The sequence below is a fragment of the Penicillium pulvis genome (genome assembly GCF_028828015.1).
Source record: "Penicillium pulvis strain IBT 33274 chromosome Unknown contig_5_segment0_segment0, whole genome shotgun sequence".
Classification (NCBI taxonomy): domain Eukaryota; kingdom Fungi; phylum Ascomycota; class Eurotiomycetes; order Eurotiales; family Aspergillaceae; genus Penicillium; species Penicillium pulvis.
Window position 1 is genome coordinate 2,281,816 of NW_026643078.1, and position 19,398 is coordinate 2,301,213.

The 19,398-nt window shown below is 51.0% G+C and overlaps 8 protein-coding genes across 8 annotated transcripts; 4 read left to right on the forward strand and 4 right to left on the reverse strand.

The window, feature by feature from the left end:
- Nucleotides 1-290: 290 nt before the first annotated feature.
- N7503_007432 (DNA-(apurinic or apyrimidinic site) lyase APN2) lies at nt 291-2,536 on the forward strand (the record flags this gene model as incomplete). Its single annotated transcript, XM_057066979.1, has 5 exons — nt 291-329; nt 388-498; nt 560-701; nt 740-1,509; nt 1,565-2,536. The coding sequence occupies 5 exons, from the start codon at nt 291-293 to the stop codon at nt 2,534-2,536; spliced, it is 2,034 nt and encodes a 677-aa protein (XP_056920660.1).
- A 746-nt stretch (nt 2,537-3,282) lies between these two features.
- Nucleotides 3,283-4,433, forward strand: N7503_007433 (Mating type protein; the record flags this gene model as incomplete). Its single annotated transcript, XM_057066980.1, has 2 exons — nt 3,283-3,661; nt 3,715-4,433. The coding sequence occupies 2 exons, from the start codon at nt 3,283-3,285 to the stop codon at nt 4,431-4,433; spliced, it is 1,098 nt and encodes a 365-aa protein (XP_056920661.1).
- A 1,252-nt stretch (nt 4,434-5,685) lies between these two features.
- On the reverse strand, nt 5,686-9,563 carry N7503_007434 (putative cytoskeleton assembly control protein Sla2; the record flags this gene model as incomplete). The annotated part of the gene is made up of 12 exons (XM_057066981.1): nt 5,686-5,772; nt 5,831-7,045; nt 7,104-7,253; nt 7,304-8,346; nt 8,409-8,593; nt 8,647-8,704; nt 8,769-8,849; nt 8,912-9,069; nt 9,156-9,231; nt 9,318-9,335; nt 9,430-9,476; nt 9,556-9,563. 12 exons carry the CDS (start codon nt 9,561-9,563, stop codon nt 5,686-5,688), a joined length of 3,126 nt encoding a protein of 1,041 aa, XP_056920662.1.
- A 602-nt stretch (nt 9,564-10,165) lies between these two features.
- N7503_007435 (SMP domain-containing protein) lies at nt 10,166-13,008 on the reverse strand (the record flags this gene model as incomplete). Its single annotated transcript, XM_057066982.1, has 2 exons — nt 10,166-12,470; nt 12,539-13,008. 2 exons carry the CDS (start codon nt 13,006-13,008, stop codon nt 10,166-10,168), a joined length of 2,775 nt encoding a protein of 924 aa, XP_056920663.1.
- Nucleotides 13,009-13,320: 312 nt separating this feature from the next.
- Nucleotides 13,321-15,122, reverse strand: N7503_007436 (trans-hexaprenyltranstransferase). The gene is made up of 2 exons (XM_057066983.1): nt 13,747-15,122; nt 13,321-13,689 (listed from the first exon to the last, which is right to left on the reverse strand). Exons 1-2 carry the CDS (start codon nt 14,929-14,931, stop codon nt 13,528-13,530), a joined length of 1,347 nt encoding a protein of 448 aa, XP_056920664.1. The 5' UTR covers nt 14,932-15,122; the 3' UTR covers nt 13,321-13,527.
- A 377-nt stretch (nt 15,123-15,499) lies between these two features.
- Nucleotides 15,500-17,573, reverse strand: N7503_007437 (proteasome regulatory particle lid subunit RPN3; the record flags this gene model as incomplete). Its single annotated transcript, XM_057066984.1, has 3 exons — nt 15,500-15,643; nt 15,703-17,000; nt 17,078-17,573. The coding sequence occupies 3 exons, from the start codon at nt 17,571-17,573 to the stop codon at nt 15,500-15,502; spliced, it is 1,938 nt and encodes a 645-aa protein (XP_056920665.1).
- Nucleotides 17,574-18,091: 518 nt separating this feature from the next.
- On the forward strand, nt 18,092-18,561 carry N7503_007438 (uncharacterized protein; the record flags this gene model as incomplete). Its single annotated transcript, XM_057066985.1, has 2 exons — nt 18,092-18,194; nt 18,246-18,561. Exons 1-2 carry the CDS (start codon nt 18,130-18,132, stop codon nt 18,559-18,561), a joined length of 381 nt encoding a protein of 126 aa, XP_056920666.1. The 5' UTR covers nt 18,092-18,129.
- Nucleotides 18,562-18,600: 39 nt separating this feature from the next.
- N7503_007439 (uncharacterized protein) lies at nt 18,601-18,969 on the forward strand (the record flags this gene model as incomplete). Its single annotated transcript, XM_057066986.1, has 1 exon — nt 18,601-18,969. The coding sequence occupies one exon, from the start codon at nt 18,601-18,603 to the stop codon at nt 18,967-18,969; it is 369 nt and encodes a 122-aa protein (XP_056920667.1).
- Nucleotides 18,970-19,398: the final 429 nt, after the last annotated feature.

Genomic DNA, 19,398 nt, shown 5'->3' on the forward strand with positions numbered 1-19,398 from the left:
TGGGTGAGGGTGAGGAATTGTGGAGGTGGGAGGGGATTCTGGGCGAGAGATCGTACGTTGAAATCCACGCCGTTTGAGTGGTTTGAGGTCCCGTGATCCCCCCGTGATTATGTAACCTGATGTCACTCGATTGCTTCACGTGATATCTTCCTGCTTTCGAAGGAGAGGTATTATTTGGTTGCGCCTAATACACTCTTTCCCTTACAGTTGATCACTGCGGTCAGCTTTAATTAAGGGGATTGGAGAGTATTAACTGGATATGTGCTGTCCCCTCGTCTGATCAGTTGATCATGGGGTTTCGCATCACGACATGGAATGGTAAGATGTTTGTGTTAGGCTTTATATTGATTCTTCTGTCGTAATATGAATGCTAACTTTTTGTCACAGTTAATGGGATTCGGTATGCACTATCATCTAAATGGACTCGCGTCAATGGCCACTGACTTCAAAAGGAACCCGTTCTCTTATGAACCATGGAGAGGTACCCGCACTTTCGAAGTAAGTGGATGAAGTTGGTCCCACGCCATCTAAAGTTCCCCCTGACTGATTAAAACTGTAGTCCATGTTCGATATTCTCGAATCCGATATCGTGGTGTTTCAGGAGGCAAAAATCCAGCGAAAGGACTTGCGAGATGACATGGTCCTGGTGCCAGGATGGGACTGCTATTTCAGCCTGCCCAAGTTCAAGAAGGGCAAGTCACGTTGCTGTCTGGCTTTTGATATAGCTAATCTTGGTTAGGGTACTCTGGGGTAGTTATTTACACGCGTAATGCGACCTGTGCGCCAATCCGGGCCGAAGAAGGCATCACAGGAGTGCTTTGCCCCCCAAACTCATCGGTTGCCTTCCGTGATATGCCGGAAGAGCAGCAAATTGGCGGTTACCCTACCCTCAGTCAACTTACAAGCCCACCTTTTGCTTCAGAGCTGAACGACCTGGAAGATCAGGGTGAAGCCGCACTATCCAAGGAACGAATTGATGCTGCAACTCTGGACTCTGAAGGACGTTGCGTTGTTCTAGAGTTCCCAGCTTTTGTTCTCATCGGGACATATTGCCCCGCATATAGGGATGAGAGCCGCGATTCTTTTCGCATGGATTTCCTCAATGCTTTGGATGCTCGGATACGGAACCTTGTGTCCCTGGGGAAGAGGGTGTTTGTGACTGGGGATATCAACATCGCTAGGGCACCTATTGACTCTGCACACGCGTTGGAGGGTATTCGCAAATGCACCACCACTGAACAAGAATTTGTCACTAGTCCACCTCGGAGGTTGTTTAACGCTTTGCTGGCTGATGGTGTGGTGGTTGGTAATCGGGAGAGCGACAAAGAGCAGCCGGTTCTTCATGATATTTGCCGATCTTTTCACCCGAATCGAGCGGGAATGTATACCTGCTGGGACACGAGACTCAATACTAGGCCTGGCAATTATGGCTCAAGAATTGATTACGTGCTGTGCAGCCTTGAAATGCGGGAATGGTTTTCCGGTTCAAATATACAGGAAGGCCTCATGGTACGTACTGGATATGGGGGACTCATGAATTCTGAGCTAACCTTTTCATTGTTAGGGATCTGATCATTGCCCCGTTTATGCCATATTCAAGGATTGGGTGCTGCACGATGGTAACATGGTTCATATTCATGATATCATGAACCCCCCCGGAATGTTTGAAGGTGGCGATCGTCAGGAAGAATATTCGAGCCAATACATACTGCCCACGTCAGGACGTCTGCTACCAGAGTTTGATGTTGACAAGCGGCGGAGTATCAAGGATATGTTTGCACGCAAACCGCCTAGCATGCCGCCCCGGTTACAGTCCAAACCTAGTGCTGTCGAGACTGTGACCGCACCCATAAGCATCGAGCAAGCATCGCCGGCACCCAGCCAAATTGATTCGGATGATCTGCTGAACACGCCAGATGATTCCTCAGCTTCACACTCCATGTCTCGAAAGAGACCACCGCCACCGCCAACGGTTCCTGCCAAACGCTCGAAATCTGCTGCAGTCCCAAGTGCTGCCTCCACTGCCGGCCAGAAAACACTCAAAGGATTTTTCAAACCCAAGGCTATTGGCGGTAGTGCTTCATCTCATTCACCCGCAAGCACACCCTCTTATGGTGCATTGAACTCTGATGCAGGGACATCGTCTTCAAGGCTTTGTGCCACTAATGATAGCAGTATGGCTGAAGGTACTCAAAGTACTGAGCTCCCAATTGATACACCTGCTGCGAGCACATTGAATTCAGTGATACCGTCCTCACCCAACAAGCTTGAGCAAGATACGGTGATCGACCCGATTGTCAGCAAAGAGGATTGGTCTAAGCTCTTTACCAAGAAGCCCGTCCCTCGGTGTGATTCGCATGAAGAACCCTGCATCAGCTTGACCACCAAAAAGCCAGGCATGAACCGTGGCCGCGCATTCTGGATATGTCCTCGGCCCCTGGGGCCCAATGGTGAAAAGGAAAAAGGGACACAATGGCGATGCCCGACATTCATCTGGGCCAGTGATTGGAACGGATCCTCGCAACCGGAATCATGATAGAAAGTCACCTACGAGGCCACAATCTTATCCAGGTATCAGAATATTGCATTCTCAATACCAATCTAGCCTTTTGTTTTGTGTAGTTGTACCATGATTGCCATGTAATCAAGCCAGAGGGCTTATTATACGTCGACTTTTCAATTAGGGCTGGGTGGACCGTAGAGTGGAGTACATCTCCGGCTGCCAAGTATGTGACGATCTACACCCCACGTGGCACATTAACCTAATCAAATCTTAAAAGAAACCTAGGTTGATGATCACAATATCTATTAGTGCAGATTCGAAATATAAGTTTCTTATAAAAATTCAAGTCTGAGACAGGGGTTCGAGAAGTGGAACATGAGATTATGTATGCCCTCTATAGGTTGAGCATGCACTGAGGCAGTGAATGAAGATCATGCGAGTGAATGAAAAGATGCAATGTCTGCAAAGAGCATTAAGGAAGAAGCTTGGTGTCATGACTCATAGGCTCAGTCCAGAGTTGATCGTCATGGTAACATCTCCCAAATCGGGACACCCTCACAAAGAGTACACCACATTCACTGTCGCCCCACCATTCACTCTCTTCCCTTTGTTTACAAAAGCCTTGTTTCTTTCTCTCCTCTCTTCCTCCTTCTTCCTTCCCCCACCCCTCTTCCACTTCCACTTTCCCGCCCTTTCCCTTCTACAACTCCCTTTTTCCTGAGTATCACTACTCATTGTGCTCTGAGGCTTGCCTCCTCATCTTTTATTACGACGATAAAATGGCAACGGAGTTTTCTCCAGATTGGTCAGCGGTAGTGGTGTTGCTGTTTGCCTACCTGACCACAATTCCATTTTGGCGTGCTACGCGCATTCTCTCTCTGTGGAATCCGCACTCGCACACTCTTTCTCATTTCGCGTTGAATATCATTAGTGGAATTCCCTACAATTTCTTTTTGCGGCCGCTCACTATCCCACTCGAGCCTCACTACGTGATTCAGAATGGTCGCTTTTTTTTCGACCCAGATATGAATCCTCAGCAGGTTCAAATTATGCCTGATGAGCTTGAACATTATGTGAGGGAGTGGGGACCAGTTGGGATGCCAACTGAAAGGCCCAAGAAGCGGACCAAGACCTTGAACAGCTTCATGGCCTTCCGCGGTAAGCTGTCATACAGATACTGCTTTTTGAGTATTTTGCTAATTTTATGAAAGCGTTTTTGGCTCCTTTGTTCCCTGACATTCCTCAGAGGGCCAAGTCCCCTTTGATCGGGCACATGTGGGTTGGAGATCCACTGAAACCGCAGTGGCAAGTCCTTTCTGAAGCTTACTCCCAACTACGCGAACACTTCGAGCTTGACGATCAGCGCCTGTCCTCTTTCATCGGTATCACCAAGGGATTGTTCAACATTCCGGATCCCGAGGCTTATCTGATCCACATTGGTTGGAAGATTACTGAAGGGCTTGGTGACTCATTCGACGTCTTGAGAACACTCCCGCGTCAGCAGTTTACGCTCCCACCGACGCCTGTCACCATTTATGAAGTCATTGATCACTGCGTCAACAACATTCATGGTTACACTGCTGGGCAGAAGCGGGACTCCATGTGGCCCTCTAGCTTGAGAGAAAGAACTGATCTCATGGCTATTCATTCTTCCGGTGAATCTGTTGACCCGCTCTACTGGCTGTTTAACGACGAAGGGTTTATTCAGGATGGTCCGTATGAAGAGTTCTCTCTTGAGGACATGTATGATGAACCCGATCCCAACATGGATCCGCTTTCCGACCTTGTCTTTACTCCAAGCTTTGAGCTCTTCATGCTTGAGAACAAGGATCGACACGAGAACGCTACAATCGCCGAAATTGCCCCAGGATTTCCCCATTTTGATCATTGGGAATCATTCATCAATATCGGCAAGAACCGGAGCGCTTGAGTGCGCCAATGACTTGGAACTCAGAAAGCTGTACGGCTTAACATACTCCCAATGGGTTCCATCTGCTCCCTGATACGCTCAGAGATCTCTCCGATTCTACTTGCTCTCTCGATATGATGAGCCCGTCTCTTTCGGGTTTCTCATTTCTCTTTCCCATCTGCTTTTCGGTTGCCCATTTATGATTACCTTATCCATTTGCTTTTCGATTGCATTTATGTTTACCTTTCCATTTTGCTTTTTCCCATCAATGTTCGAGGCCGGCCCAGCAGTTTACATCCTCAAAGATGTTTACCTTTTCCGGTTTGCTTTCTCCATTTGCTTTTCCTGGTTCGTGATTCGGTCAGAAGTCCTCTATGTATTTCGGAGGTCGTGTTTGTTAGCGAAAGCCAGTGGTCATGTTGTGGGCTGCCCGTCTGTGGTTGCTAGTCCATCTTGACTGCCGATTGTAAGTAGATTAGCAAATACAGTTTTTTCAATTCTTTCTGAAGGCGTTCTGTTTGTTTACGCGTTACTCCTAACCTTGCAAGCGCTCCCATGCTCGACATCCACAGTCCAGCTCTGGATCATGACGTCTACACTACAGATCCCGGCTCAGGATCAGCTCGCCCGACAGTTTTCCTTTGTTCTAACTTTCCAGGTGCTGTCACAGCTTCGCTTGACCATTCACTGACGTCTGGTTTTTCTTTGTCCTTCCGCTGCGCCAAGCCGCGGATCCGTGGGTCCGGGACCCACACGTTCCCCGTCTCTAAAATCATGTGGATCCGGGGAGCTCCATGGCTCAGCCTCGACCTGCTTGTGCAGGCCCGTTTGCCAAGGCTTTCTTTGTTCCGAATACCTGGTTGGGGGCGAGCGACGGGCACTCGCTTGCATTTGATGAAAGAGGTGTTGACTCGAATTTTCTTTGCGGCTGTGTGATTGGCGTTCACGCTGGGCGTATGCGATGTGACGAGGAACGAGAACTTTGGTGGCTTGGATGATAAGTTTGACTACTGACAGGTAATACGAAGATCGGGCTTCATTATGGGTCCGCTTTAGGAAGTTGGATTGGGTCCACGGGACTTCGAGTGTGGGAGGACTCGAGAAAGTGATTGGCAAATAAGAAAGTGCAGTAATATTCGCTAATCACTAGCTACTGGTAAAAGGATGAAGCACTATGAAATATGGAAGGAACGGTCTCCAAGATGATTTCAGGATATACACAACCGGGGTGAAAATTCAAGCCACGGGAAGGAAAGAGACATGTGCAGGGAATTTATTCTTCTTGGTATGAGATCTTGCGCATCTCGCCAAGGCGCGTGCGGGCACGGGCGAGGTTGTTCTCGAGTTGGAGAATTTCGACCTGGAAGGACAAGACTGATTAGTTGATGAACATTGAAGAAGGGGCTCGCGACACATACCTGTTGCTCCATCTCGCGCACCTTGAACTCGTGTGAGCTCAGGGTCGTGTAATCCTCGGCTTCGTTGTCGCCGCTGTGCTTCTCCTTGATGATGTCCTGCACCTGACGCACCAGGGCACGGCATGCAGCCCCCACGGCCTTGCTGGCTGTCTCCAGTCGGTCCTGAGTCTTGCTCATAAAGGTGGCCTTGACACGACTGGCAGCCACCAGCTGGGCGGTGCTCGCAGCAACATCGTTGGAGGCAACAATAAGCTGCTCAGGAGAGTTACGGCCCGAAATAACACCATCGGCGGTTTCGATCAGGGTGTTAGTAGAACCGGCAACTGCCTTGGCTGCAGAGATGAGACCCTCGGTCCAGCGATTGTTCTTCTTGTAGAAAGCTGTGCGGGACGAGCTTCCACGGCCCTCACGCACAATCTCCTGTTGTGTCTCAGTAGCAGCCTTGATCAGCTCGGCGATGGCATTGGTCACGGCAATAGCAGCCGCCAAAATTGCATCGTTGATGCGTAGCTCGTAAGTCGAGTAGCCATCACGGGGTTTGTTCTTCAACTTAGCCAGACGCTGGGCAGCGGCTTCAATAGCATCAGCAGCCCGGTTCAGCTCCTGGTCTACAAGATCTCCCAGATCGCCGTTAGTGCTGATCTTGCTGCTCTTAGGTGAGAAGGATTCAACCAGCTTCGAAAGCGACTGGAGATCTCGCTGCACTTCCAGATTGTTGTTAATGACAACATCAGTCTTCTGCAGTGGCTCCATGCCCTCAAGGCGGAAGGACTGTAGACCACGGAAGAAGCGCACAGTGGCCTGGGCCGATTTGCGGGCTGCATTGAATAGCTGGTCAGAGCTCTTGTCATCGTTGGCGAAGCGGGACAATCCCTTGGTGTTGCTCAGTGTGTCAGCAACGGATCCGGAAAAGACGGATACAGTGCGAATGATTTCAGCATGAGGGCTATTAGGGCCGTCTGCAATAAAGTTGTTGAATGCAGTGGAGAACTCAGTGGCCGACGCAGAGGCCTTCTCAATCTGCGAAAGCACATAAGGTGGCGACGCGTTCTGATTACCGGCTTGCATGGAGGAGTCGAGCTCGTACAGAGAATCATCCACGCGCTGCACACCGGCCTGTAGCACAGAATCAATGATGTCGTTGATCTTGGCCACGGTGCCGTGGAGAACTGTGTCAATCTGGCTGTCCAGGGCATGATCGGTATCACCTTGGTTCTGCATAAGAAGGCAGGTTAACATAAATGTTTCAATACGAAACAAGGGTTGCTCTTACCAGCCGGAGTTCCTCGAGCTCCATCAAAGCTTGCTCCATGCCAGACTTGTAGACCTCGATCTCCTCGTCCTTCTCACGAAGAGACAATTCGTGATCTCCATCCCACTCCGACTTACGGTTGGAGACATCTTCAAGGGCCCGAGTTTTGTTCTATGACTGTTAGTACAAAAGTCGAAACATTACACGGGGCAAAAACTCACTCTTAGAGCCTCTTCCAAATCGGCCATCTCACGGTTATACTTGGACAGCATAGTGGAAATCTCCGTGCCCTTTGATCGCTCGGCATTCTCGGCTCGTTCGAGCGCCATGCGAAGCTCCCGCTTTACCTTCTCCAACTCATCCTTGTTGGTACCAGTCAAACGATCCCGGTCGTGCAAGGCACGATCACGCTCACGGATCATATCAGCAAGCTCCAGGTTCTTGGTCTTAAGCTCGCGCTCTAACTTCTCGCGACGCTCAATGGCTTCTTGTGCTGATGCTGCCTTGAGTTTAAGGCTCTTGGTGGTCTGCAGGAGATCCAGATGCTCCTGTCGCAACTGCGAATAGAGCTTGGCCAAAGCCTCATACTTTGACCGCCAAGTGTTCACTTGCTCCTGTAGAGAGCGAATCTGCTCGTCCTTGGAGGCACTCTGTAAGTTGAGGTTGGAGTTCAATTGATTCATCTGTCCCTCCAAGTCCTTCACACGGCGATCGTACTGCTGCAGCATCAGCTGGTCCCGCTCGTACTGAGCACGAGCGTTTAGGTTCTCTTGTTCCAGCTCGGCCAAACGGCCCTGGGTGTGTGTGGAAAACTGGTCCCTGAGAAGCTGCTCCTGTGCTTCCTGCTGGGCTCGAAGTTGCCGCGCCTGCTCCGCCTCAAAGTTCGACTGGGCCTCCTGCTGAGCACGCATCTGCTCCCGCTGCTGCTGCTCCCACTGTTGCTGGAGACGCGCTTGTTCCGCCTCATACTCTTCTTGTTGGCGCTTGGCCTCGTTCGTCCAGAAATCATTGATGGGCTCTGGTTCGGCAGCCACCTTGGGTGGGGGCGAGGGTTGCGCTTCGACTTCCTTCGCCGGTCGTCGGGGGAGGGCAGGGCGATCGTCCTCTCCAAGAAGGTTGGGGGGATCCTGAGGCAATTTGGGAATGGTGATCAGACTAGTGAGGTAGCGCAAGTTAGAACATTCGTAGTAGAACCGAACGAGACGATAGTGCTGGGAATCGTAACGGCCGCGGAGTGGCTCGAGAGCCTCGTCATCTCCAGTTGCTTTTAAGAAAAATCAGTCAGTAAACTTGAATCTACAGCATAGCAAAGGATTTGAAACATACTTGTGTGCATGGCTCTCAACATGCTCGTAATGAACTTGTAAATACCATAGCTCTCCTGCACGAGACCCACCAGCGCAGAGATACGGCACTCATTATTTGTTCCTGACTGGAAGTTGGAGAAGATGAGTTTCTGGAAAGAATCGATCTGGTCTTGCAAGGTCATGAGATCGGTAATGGTCTCGTAGCTGCAGATGAGTTAGCAGTTGCTGCCAGACTCAGGACAGGTATTCGTGCGCACCCTTCATTCGGATCATTGATCGTCTTCAAACTAATGTACTCCTCGTATTCGAACAGGCCTGCATCCATTAGACAATCGTCCGTCCTGAGATTCACTGATTCACTCCGCGCAAATCGACATACCATTAAATTCGGGGTGGTTGCGGTGGAAATTCAGCTTCGACTCGAGGAAAAAGACATATTCGCGAATCAACGGAGCGTATCCTATCCAAGCTCGTCAGTACTGAAACAGCGGTCAATTGCTCCGGTCTCGTCCCATGTCATACCTCGAACACCGTCACCTCCAACTCCTCGCATCAAACTATCGATCCAATTGGCATGTTGCTGTGCCTCCCGCACGACAATGGGGTGGCCTTCTTGGAGAACCTTGTGGATGGTAATGAGAGCCTTAAACGTCTGGACCTCGTCGGCGAGAACAGGCTGACTATGGCGCAAGGAGAATAACATTAGCCAAATGCACCAACAATGATTTATAGCCAGAGTTCCCTAGCCTCCAACGATCTCACATACACTTTCATGCCTGCCCAAAAGGCCGCTGACGACTTGTGGTCCCACGTGTACACGATACAACTCCGCACATGTTTTCCTACACAATGACCGGGAAACGTCAGTGGGGTCGAACAGGGGAATCAATCGAGAATTATTCGGTTCTTCGCATCGATCAGGACATACGTTTCGGCGCAGTTTCCTCTGTCGCAACAAACAATCGTTAGCCTCCGGACACCTCCTTTCCGGCAGTAGCCGCCATCTTTACACATGACGCCCACGGGGATGGAGCACGTACCAATGCTGGTGGCCTTTCGAATATTAATGGCCAGGTCGGCCTCCGTCCTATGCGATTGGAGTTATTTGCGAGCTCTTCGAGGGGCAGGGGAGGGGGAATGTCGCGAGGACACCGGGTCCCGCTTACCGACTCATCTTGAGCGGAGATGCAACGCAGGTTCAGGGGGATCAGGAAAGAGACGAGCTGATCGGCAGATCCCGAGTCCGTCAGGTATGATGCGCCGGGGGAAGTCAGATAAAGAGAAGAAGTTCGGGGTTCCGCACGTGGAGCGCAATGACGTTGGGGGAAAGCTGGCGCCTGTCAGTCTTGGCGCCTAAGCCCCCCTTACCATAGAACTACACAAGTATACAACACGCGTACATGCACATAGTCTAACCCCAGGCAGCACTGATTCAGATGATAGCTTGGTAATAGGCAAAATAATCACCTTCTACAATTAAATTTCCTTTGGACATGTAATTAGCGGGATAGGAGTGGTTCCATTGCTTACGAAGGTCGCCACTACAGCGACATACCATTCCTTTCAATTTCTATATACTTTGATAAATTTGGAAGATCCAGTAGGAGCCTCTGTCCTGCAGACACCCCACAAGCCCAAAAAAAAATAAGATATCCCCTTGGCGCCGCGTAACTAAAGGGGGATAAAACAAAACAAAAAGCCTGAATCATACTCATGGATTTCTGTTCGGATCGGCTTCCTATCAGATACACTGGCCATCATAAAAAGTACAGTCATCTATGCCGATGAAGCTTCAACTCGTCCTGAGAAAGGGGCTGCGTCTTGGCTATCTGTCGGCGAAGAGCTGGTCTGGTCAACGGACCGGACGGACCGAGTTTCTTGTCCGTCCTCGTCTTCCCAATGAAGCTCTGTCTCAATTAGGTTTGTGCTAGACGAATTTTGACTCGGGTGAAGGCTTGTGAGAGTTGAATCCTCATCCAAATTCAGTTCACCCACGACCGGGCTGTTTGGTGCAGAATCATGAGGTGCTTGGACCACAAGCAACTCATCCACGCCTTCAGAGTGCATGCTAGGGGGAATGGGTTTCCTGCGAGGCAAGGGCGGTGGCGGTACAGGTCGGGGAGTCCCCGTGCTTGGCCTTCCAGGTGAGGGAAATGGTGCTACAGGCTTCCGTTTGGGGAGGGTACCTGAAGTGGAGTTTCTCTTCAGGGCAAATTTGTCCGGGCGAGGCAAGGGGGCACCAGGTGGAGGATGGGGATGCCCACGTCCAATAGGCTGTTCCGGAGTACCTACGGGAGACCGGGTTTTGTCCTGGTGAGCATTCGACTCGCCTTTGCCAAACACACCCCAGCTCCACTTCTTTGCGGCGGCAGCAGTCGTTCCGATATTGATGGTGCCAGCTTTATCCTCAAAGGTATTTGTTATTGACTTGGTTAGGGTCTCCATGGTGCTACGGCGCGGCTTCTCGTTGGCAAGAGAGGTAGTAGAGCTGCCTCGAGAGCTGCGTGTGCTAGATATAGGGTTGCCCTCGAAGCGAGAGAAGTGGTTGACATGGTCATTGGAGAAGTTCAGGCCCTCAAGAGATTCTGCAATTGAGGATCCGCGGCTGTGAACTGCACTCTCGGGAACCATGAGACCACTGGTAGGTGGCGAGCCGCTTGGGGTTCGTTGCGGAGAAGCAGGCGGAGAGCGACTTGAGATTTCAATCATAGCACTGGTTGCGCTGCTCTTCTCGTCGCCCTTGGTGGTGTCGGATGTGGCTTTATTGAAATTGGCATTGTCTGCCGTCACCACGGGATCTGCTGCATGAGAAAAGGTCTGAGACCGAATGGCACGAGGCAAAGGGCTATTATCAGGTCTTTCGATGCCCGTAGATGTTGCTGTCGATGGCTTGGTGTTTGTGTCCGAGGATGACGACGGCAACTTCGAACCCCTTCGTGCTTTCACCTTCGGCGAGCCAGACTCGGGAAGAGCGGGCATGCTCATCGTCCGATCATCTTTGGTCTTCAAGACCTCAACAGAGTTAGTGTGACCAGTCTTTGGAGTTGCTGAGGCATCGCCAGATTCATCAGGAATCTCTGCCTCGTCACTGTGATCAGGCACTTCTCGTTGCCATATACCCCCGCGGAAACTCTGTCCCATGGTGTTCAGGAAGGGAACATCATCCCAAAATGGCAGAACAATGCTCTCTGCCATCACTTCACGGATTTTGCTTTCGATGGTACGCAAAATAGGGCTGAAGGTTATCTGTTTTGAGCTGACGATGGGCTGTATGTCCATCGACATCTGTGGCATTGTTTCAAAAGACATCCAAAAACGATTGCTCGGTGGAGGTTTGAAGCGGACTAAAAGATGACCCTCTAATTTCTTGAGCACAACTGCCAACACAATATCAACTTCCCTGGCCTTGAATCGAGGACCCAGATCAATGCGCACGGTAGCTGAGATTTCGACGCGGAAATTGCCTGTATATTGAAGATCCGCCTCAATGCAGCAGTTACCATCGGCAGTCAAATCCTTCAGCCGAGGGTTGGTGATAAACGGGGCCCCTTCGCCCATATCAATCCTCTGCAAGCCAATCTTGCTGATGAAGTTGGGTTTGTTCACACGAGATATTTTCTTCGTAATTTTGCTCCGTAGGAATTCCTCCACCTCAGGAGTCCGGTAAAGAGCCAAAAACAACCGACCTAAGAATGCATTGATCCATCTGGTTTGCAATTGTTCCTCAGACGAATGCAGGCGTTGGACCAGAGTAACAATATGTTTAACATCAAACTCTTGATGTTTGGGCGGACGATCCGCAGAATCACGCATCTTGGACTGGTTCTGGAGCATGGCAAAATAGAAATCCTCTTTCTCAGACAAGTTTTCCGAGAACAAGTAGAATGGTGGTGTCGGTCCACCCAGGTCTCCAAGCGAATCCAGTCGCCGCGAGAGACATATGGCATTCCTCTTGATCCATAGCTCACCCTCGGGGATTTCCCCTTCGCCACCAAAGATAGACACAGCATGATGAGCAAGAGAAATCACATATCGAACCTCGACCTGATTTGCGTCATCATAAAGCATTAAGTGGCCATGCCTAGTTATTAGAGCCCGAATGTCAGCATATCCATTAGTAAGTCATCATTGATATGGTGGAGGGCATACCGAAGAACGATGTAAAAGACATTCCGTGCTCGCTTGGTGTTCTTCCCATTCGACTTCACGGGCTCAATACTAGGTGCCTGCTTCCGATCAAACAAGCTGCGATACATGGACTGATAAACGCTAGGGCTTTCGGCAGCAACAACCTCTCCAGCCGGCGTCGTTCTCTCTGGCGGCTTTCCATTGACACCCCCAGGCACATATTCGCGACAAACAGCAAAATATCCCGCAGCAACATCCGAGTCGTGCGTTCGGTGGAACTCCTCCGCCAGCTGATCTGTCCCGGACTTCAAGCTATACTCATCGTCGGCAGACCGACGGACCGCATCGGAAGCTTGGGCACTTGTCTGCTGCGACAGTGGCGCATCCGGAAGGGTTAAGTAGACGAAAAGCAGGGCCAATGACAGGACCAACGGGACGAAGGTGAGTCCCCCGAGCACGTAAACGATGAGGAAGCTGCCGAGCGAACCCATCGGGAAGGTCGATCAATGCGGACAGGCTAAGATCTCCATAATTCGGGGGCGGGAGAATGAGAGGCTGCAAAAAGTCGAGCTTGCTAAAAACAATGAGAGACCGGCTCCGAGGTATTAAAACAAAACGAGTGCGATGGGGGAAAATTTGGGGAGAGCAGAGTAGATGAGAAGTGGAGTTGTAGCTTCCACATATGACGGAAGTGCTGGTTACCAAATCCGTGCCCCGCAGGATCCGACCAGCTGTCAGGAACGGCCCTGGAGAGACTACAAGTCTACAACTCCTTATATCCACCAGATGATGAAAAATGGAACTCCGTTATTTGCGTTATTCTAGAGATCAACTCCCTATATCATGCACATTCAAGCCAAAATAGTCCCAAGTCCTTGCTCTAGAACCAGCGCATTCTAAGATATGTATACATGTTCTCTCGAAATGAAAGCTTGAAAGAAAAGAGGGGAAAAGATCAAAGAAATATATATGTTTACAAAAAAGGGTACAATCCTCCAGTGGACTTCCACTTACTTGCGCCGCCGCATGGTTTTGTCACACATATCGATCAGACCAGTCTTGGCCTCACAGTCGGGGAAGTCGCTGATGGCCTCAACGGCCTTATTGGCGTATTCTTGGGCCAAGCGACGCGTTTGCTCCACACCATCACTGCGGTAGACAATCTCACGGGCCTAGGTGTACATAATTAGCATCGAGCACAGAATCAGTTTTAAGGACACAGCACTCACCCGCTGCACATCGCCTTCCTCGCGGAACTTGCGGCCAACCAACGGTCCGAGTTCAGGGTTGCTCTTCCAAGCAAACAAAAGCGGCGCAGTAGCCAAACCCAGCTCCAAATCAGCTCCGGAGGCCTTGCCCAGTTCAGCCTCAGTAACGGTATAATCCAGCATGTCATCCACTAGCTGGAACGCCAGGCCCAGATTGCGACCATACGCGTAAGAGGCCTCGATAACCTCGGGCGCACTGCGGCCTAGAACGGCAGCAGAGCGACACGACTTGCTGATCAGACTGGCAGTCTTCAGATAAGTCTTTTGCAGGTAGTATGACAGGGTCTCATCGGTGTATTGCGGGTTGGCCTCATCCTGGGCGGTGTTCTTCAGCTGCATAAATTCGCCCTCCACCAGGTTGGCGATCACAGTGGCCATCAGCTCGGTGACTTCTGGGTCGCGCAGCCGGGCCAGAGCCACGGAGGCGCGACCGAGCAAGAAATCACCTGCCAGCACCGCCATCTTGTTTCCGAAGGCTAAGTTGGCCGAGCTGTTGGCGCGACGGGTCACGGCGTTATCGATGACATCGTCGTGAAGGAGGGAGGCAGTATGAATGAGTTCAGTGATCTCAGCTAGACGGCGCTGTGAAGGGAGAATGTTGTCGTCACCAGCAAAGCTGTACTCGCTCTCGGCATTTCGGGATACGAGTGGATTAATGTTTGGGTTGGAATCGTCGAGGATTGATGGCGAGCTAAGCGGGATATCAACAGGGCTTGGGCTGGCAGGATTCGTTTGCTTCCGAGGGTCCAACGCTGTCGCCTGGGACATGAGCAGGACCAGCATCGGCCGCATGTGCTTGCCCTCGCTGTGTGTATAGTATTTAGCGACCTTATCTAAGGCTGGGTGGCCTGACCCCAGCAATTGGCGGATGTTCTTGCTGAGAAACTTCAATTCCTTGCCAACCATGCGTAACGGGTCGACTGAGATGCCCTGAGGTCCCTTTGGCATGCCCTTGAGGATGGCCTGGGCGGCTGACACGGCGGCACCGAATGGGGAAGCATCCTTCCGGCGGGTCGGGTGGTATTTTCGGGATTGAATAAAGGTGTAGGATGAGTGGAGGTCTTCACGGAGGCATTGGGAACACACGGAGGTCGACGACGGTCGCGTGAGAATCAGCCCGGTGGCCGGTACGGTGCGAGCTCGCATGCTCAATGCAGGGCTCTAAAAGTTTTTATGGTGATGAGATCAAGCCCAGAACATGTGAAAACAAATCGAGTGTCAATGCTGCGGAGGTTCGGGGGAGGTGTTACAAGGTTGCGCAGGGAATAATCTTGCGGGAAGATTTCGAGCTCTCGGGCCGGCACGGACCATCTCATGGTGTACTCCGTACCAGTTCCTCTCATCCCGACTCTACATTACGCAGCAACTCGATGGTACCAAACTAAATGAAGCTCAACCTGATCATGAATGTAGGTTTCTGTAGGTTTCTCATATGATTTTACGCACATACTCTACACACAAGGAGCCTCTTTGTCTAGGGCAGACCCGGAATCTTATGCAAGAGAATCATTCCAGTATAAGAGACACAGAAGATTGCGCCGGCCATCTTAGTCCTGCACATTCCCCTTCGTACACATCCACCACAAAGAGAAAGGAAAAAGCGAAATCGCACAATTAACACATAAGTTGAAGAAGGCCGCTACGAGGTAGAACCCATGTAGATGGGGAGCCTGTGCGGAAGAAACGCTGTATCAATTACGAGGATCCACCGTACTTAGATGGCATCGAAGTCACCGCCAGCATCCTCATCGTCCATGTCTCCTTCCTGAATCTCCTTGGCCAACTCACGCTCTCGCTCTCGTGCCTCTTGGGCACTCTTCAGCTCCAAGCGATGCTGGTTCATGGGGAAGCGCATAGCCTAGGTAGAAGAAATGTGATTAGAACAGATCTAGAAGGATCACGAAAGGGTATATTTACCTTAACACTTTCATCATGAAGGGTAAGACAGGCGCGAATGCGCTCATGGAACGCCTCGCCAGGTTCCCGGGTAGCGTAAATGTCACCAACCTCCTTGCTCTTCATGAAGCCGTGCTCGTGGTCCAATGTAGCCTCAATGACGCCATCGCGGATGGCCTTGGCCACAATGTATTCAGCTGACTCCTCACTATCAAGACCCAGACGAAGACAGATATCCCGTAGGGAAATACGCGAGTAAGACAAGGACATCATACGAATACCGGTCTTGATCACGTTCTGCCGCAAACGAAGGATCAAAGTGTAGGTACCGTCCTTCCGGAAGGTGGAACTGTGAGTGTTGACGATGTTCAAGAAGCCATCTAAGTCTCCAACACTGACAGCCTGCGCGAGCAGCAAGTATGGGTGCATGGCCTTCTCAAGGGCGGGCTGACGGAAGACAGAACGATCCGGGATGTCACCCATCAAAAGTTCCACAACAACGAGCAGCTTGTGGGAGGCCTGGTAGAATCCACGGGCACTATGGCTGGTAGGAGACTTGCGGGTGGCCCCGATCAGATGGCTGTGGGCCTCGGTGTACTGCAGTTGAATGGCACGGATACGGCCGAGGTAGTATAGATACCGGGCAATCTGATTGTTGGAAGCAGCGGCAGGGAACCGGTTATGCGAGATCAAAAGATCTGCCTGGGTGATATGGGAAGTTGACAGGTAGTTGCGGAGCAGCAGAGTCATGACGGTAGCCTGCGTGTCGACATCCTTCCGGAGAACAGATGTCCGCAGAGCTGTCAACAATGTTTGCCGAATAGTGGTGACGGCAGCTGCGGGAGATGGAGGGAGCGGAGCGATCTGCTCAAAGAATAGAGAATAATAAAAGTACACACGAGCGGCAAGAGAATCCAGGGTGCGGCGATTCAAAGTCCGAAGGCGTTCAATCAGGCTAGTCGAGAACTCGGCACCCTTCTGGATTTGTCGCTGGTCGAAGAGATAAATCTGTACCAAGATAGACAAGTACGCGTCCACCTCGGGGAGAATCTCCTTCGGCACTGTCTTATTCTTCTCAGAGTCCACCTCCATCTTTGAAGCTTCCTGGACACCCTCGAAAGCACCAGCCTGGCCAATGGCCTCCAGCAAAAATGATGCCGTCTCACTGGATTCCGGGTATGTGTCCACGATCACTTCGGCGAGGACCTCCGGGGTGATGTATTTCCGCATCGACGATATGGAGCGTAGGACACGTAGGGTGAATCGGGGATCGAAGTGGGCTACGGCTCGGTCGAGCAGGGTGAAGTTGGTCTTGATGTCTGTCATTAAAAAAGGAAGGGTGGTGTCATTAGCCATGGGGTCTTCTGAGTCGGGATGGGATGGGAATAGCATCTACCTTGGATGGCTTTGGTCGTTGGGTCGACCTCGGGCTCGGTCTTCTCAGCATCGTCATCTTCCGAGCCCTCCATCGTCACGTCCTCGTCCTTGTCCTGTCCTGCCTTGTTGGATGATCTGGAACCCTTGGTTGGGGGCACTACAACAGTCATCTTCTCGTCACCATTCCGGTCCTTGCGGGTGTTGAATGAGGATTTAGGCGCACCTGCCGTATCCTCTCCCATCTCAACATCCTCAGAACCATTCACACCATTCTCGGTCGACTTGGATCCGTTGGCGTGCGACTGGTCATTCTCCTCCATTCCGTTGTTCGCGCCCTTGGCGGCGCCTTTCTTAGCCGGGGCTGCTTTGGCCTTGTTGGCGGCGGCGCGGGTAGTCGGCGCGGCCTTGTCTTTAGCACTCGAGCTCTGGGAGTTCGAGTGTGCCTTTTCACCGTTAGCAGATGAAGAAGCGTCAGATTTGTTGTTTGATCGAAGAGAACGCCTTTCGGCCGGCATCTTTCCCAAGCTGTCGAGCTCAGCTGAGCAGTACCCAAGCTAAGAGAGGTAAGGAGAAGGGCGGTAGAATGTCACTGAATAGAGATAGGATGCAAAGGAACTAATGGAAGACCAATGAGCAACAAATAAGTCGTGGAACGATGGGGGAAACAACAGAGCGACAAATGGATGAGGTGGATGGGGGATGTGATGTCAAGAGACGAGGACGGGCGCAAGACCAGAGGCGTGCTTAGTCAGGGGGGAGCTTACGGCGCCAGACTCCTAAGCAAGAATCATGCAGAACCCGGTCGTTATGGCCTCAAGCAGGTATTTAATTGGAAGTAAATCAGAACATATATTTCAACAAGTGAAAAGAAGGGGGAAATAATGCAAAGAAAGAAGGGTCTTTTAGTACTAAAATTTTCAATCAATACGGTCGGGTGGTTTGGCATTTTGCTGCCTGAGGTGTTAACTGGTAGCTGTGCTTTAACTATGGATCTTCCCAAAACAATCAGTACAGAACTTCGCTCTCTATACAACACACACCTACACACACTCACACCATTACATCACAATCATGCCGCTTCTCGATTCCCACCTAGAACAGATTGCACTCTCTTCAAGTGCGATTGCTGAACTGCCGTTGGTCTTTAATTCATATTGAAATTGCGCTTTACTAATTAGCTCCCCCAGTTTTCCAGCGCCCCGCACCTTCACAAACGCGTTGCTGGGCTCTCATGATATAACCGCTTTGATCCGGGACACTGAAGCCCACGAAAGAGCCCTATTCCAAGTGGATCCATCCACCAAAGCACATGGATCACGACGTGCCACCCGACGCGGGACGACCTTCTCCGCCGAGTCCGACAACGAATCTATGGCCACTCGAATCTACTCCGCGCGGAATAATCGCAGCCAATCGGCAGTGGCGCGTGTACTAGGATCGGACATGATGGATGAAATCAAACGGTCTACAGGCACATCCACTCGGGGGGCTCGGGGGAAGTAAACATTGAAGTCCTACTACGCGGCGCGGAGATTCTATGCAATGTTTAGTCAGTCCATGCCGAAGACTTTTTCAACCCCGATACATGCTAATCAGATCATTAGCCCTGTTCCGGGAGCACAGGAAAAAATTGCCAATTTGCGCTACCGCCATGAGATGATTGCCGAGTCCGTGGCCCAGTTAGAAGGCCGCGTTGCCACAAATACCGCAGAATTGGAGCAAATGCGCTCTTCTTACGATGATGAGGATGACTTTGCTCCCGCATCTTCATCACAGCCAGGAGTACCCGATGTCACGGACGAGGACATTGAGCAAGAGCTGGCCGAGATCAGGGACTTGGAGCGAAGGAAGCGAGCTCTGGAGGAGCGAGTCACCGGTATGGAGCGAGATCTCGGTGGTCTTATGGGCTGAAGTCAAATTCTCTGAACATATTCTCTAAAAAATATTGGAGTCTAGTTTGCTGCAAACTCGTGAGCAACGCCTTGATGGGTTGAGATGGGTACGGTTGCCATACCATTTCTACAAAGAAGCAGGGCTTAGCGACGTGTGACTCATGCTTCAGGACGCATGACCCTTTTGATTCGTCATCTATGCCTTGGTGACTATGAGCTTTGCGGTACCAGTCTTATTTTGAAGAGCGAGTATCATGCACGAGTGGAAACATGCATTTCTTCGCATTGAGAGCCGACCCCTCCCATGAGTTCATTTTAGGTGATATGCCATGAAGCATGTCAACTTTACTCAGGGACAGGCTCGGCCCAACAACTTTCAGTTTGACGTGGAATTTGTGATGATACCTACCCCTTGATGACACTTGATGATGCATATGAACTTACAGGG

Coding starts and splice junctions, on each gene's coding strand:
- N7503_007436 (XM_057066983.1), bottom strand. CDS start 14,931: ATGCGAGCTCGCACCGTACCGGCCACCGGGCTGATTCTCACGCGACCG. Junction 13,690..13,746: donor AGGAAGGCGATGTGCAGCGG/GTGAGTGCTGTG, acceptor ATGTACACCTAG/GCCCGTGAGATTGTCTACCG.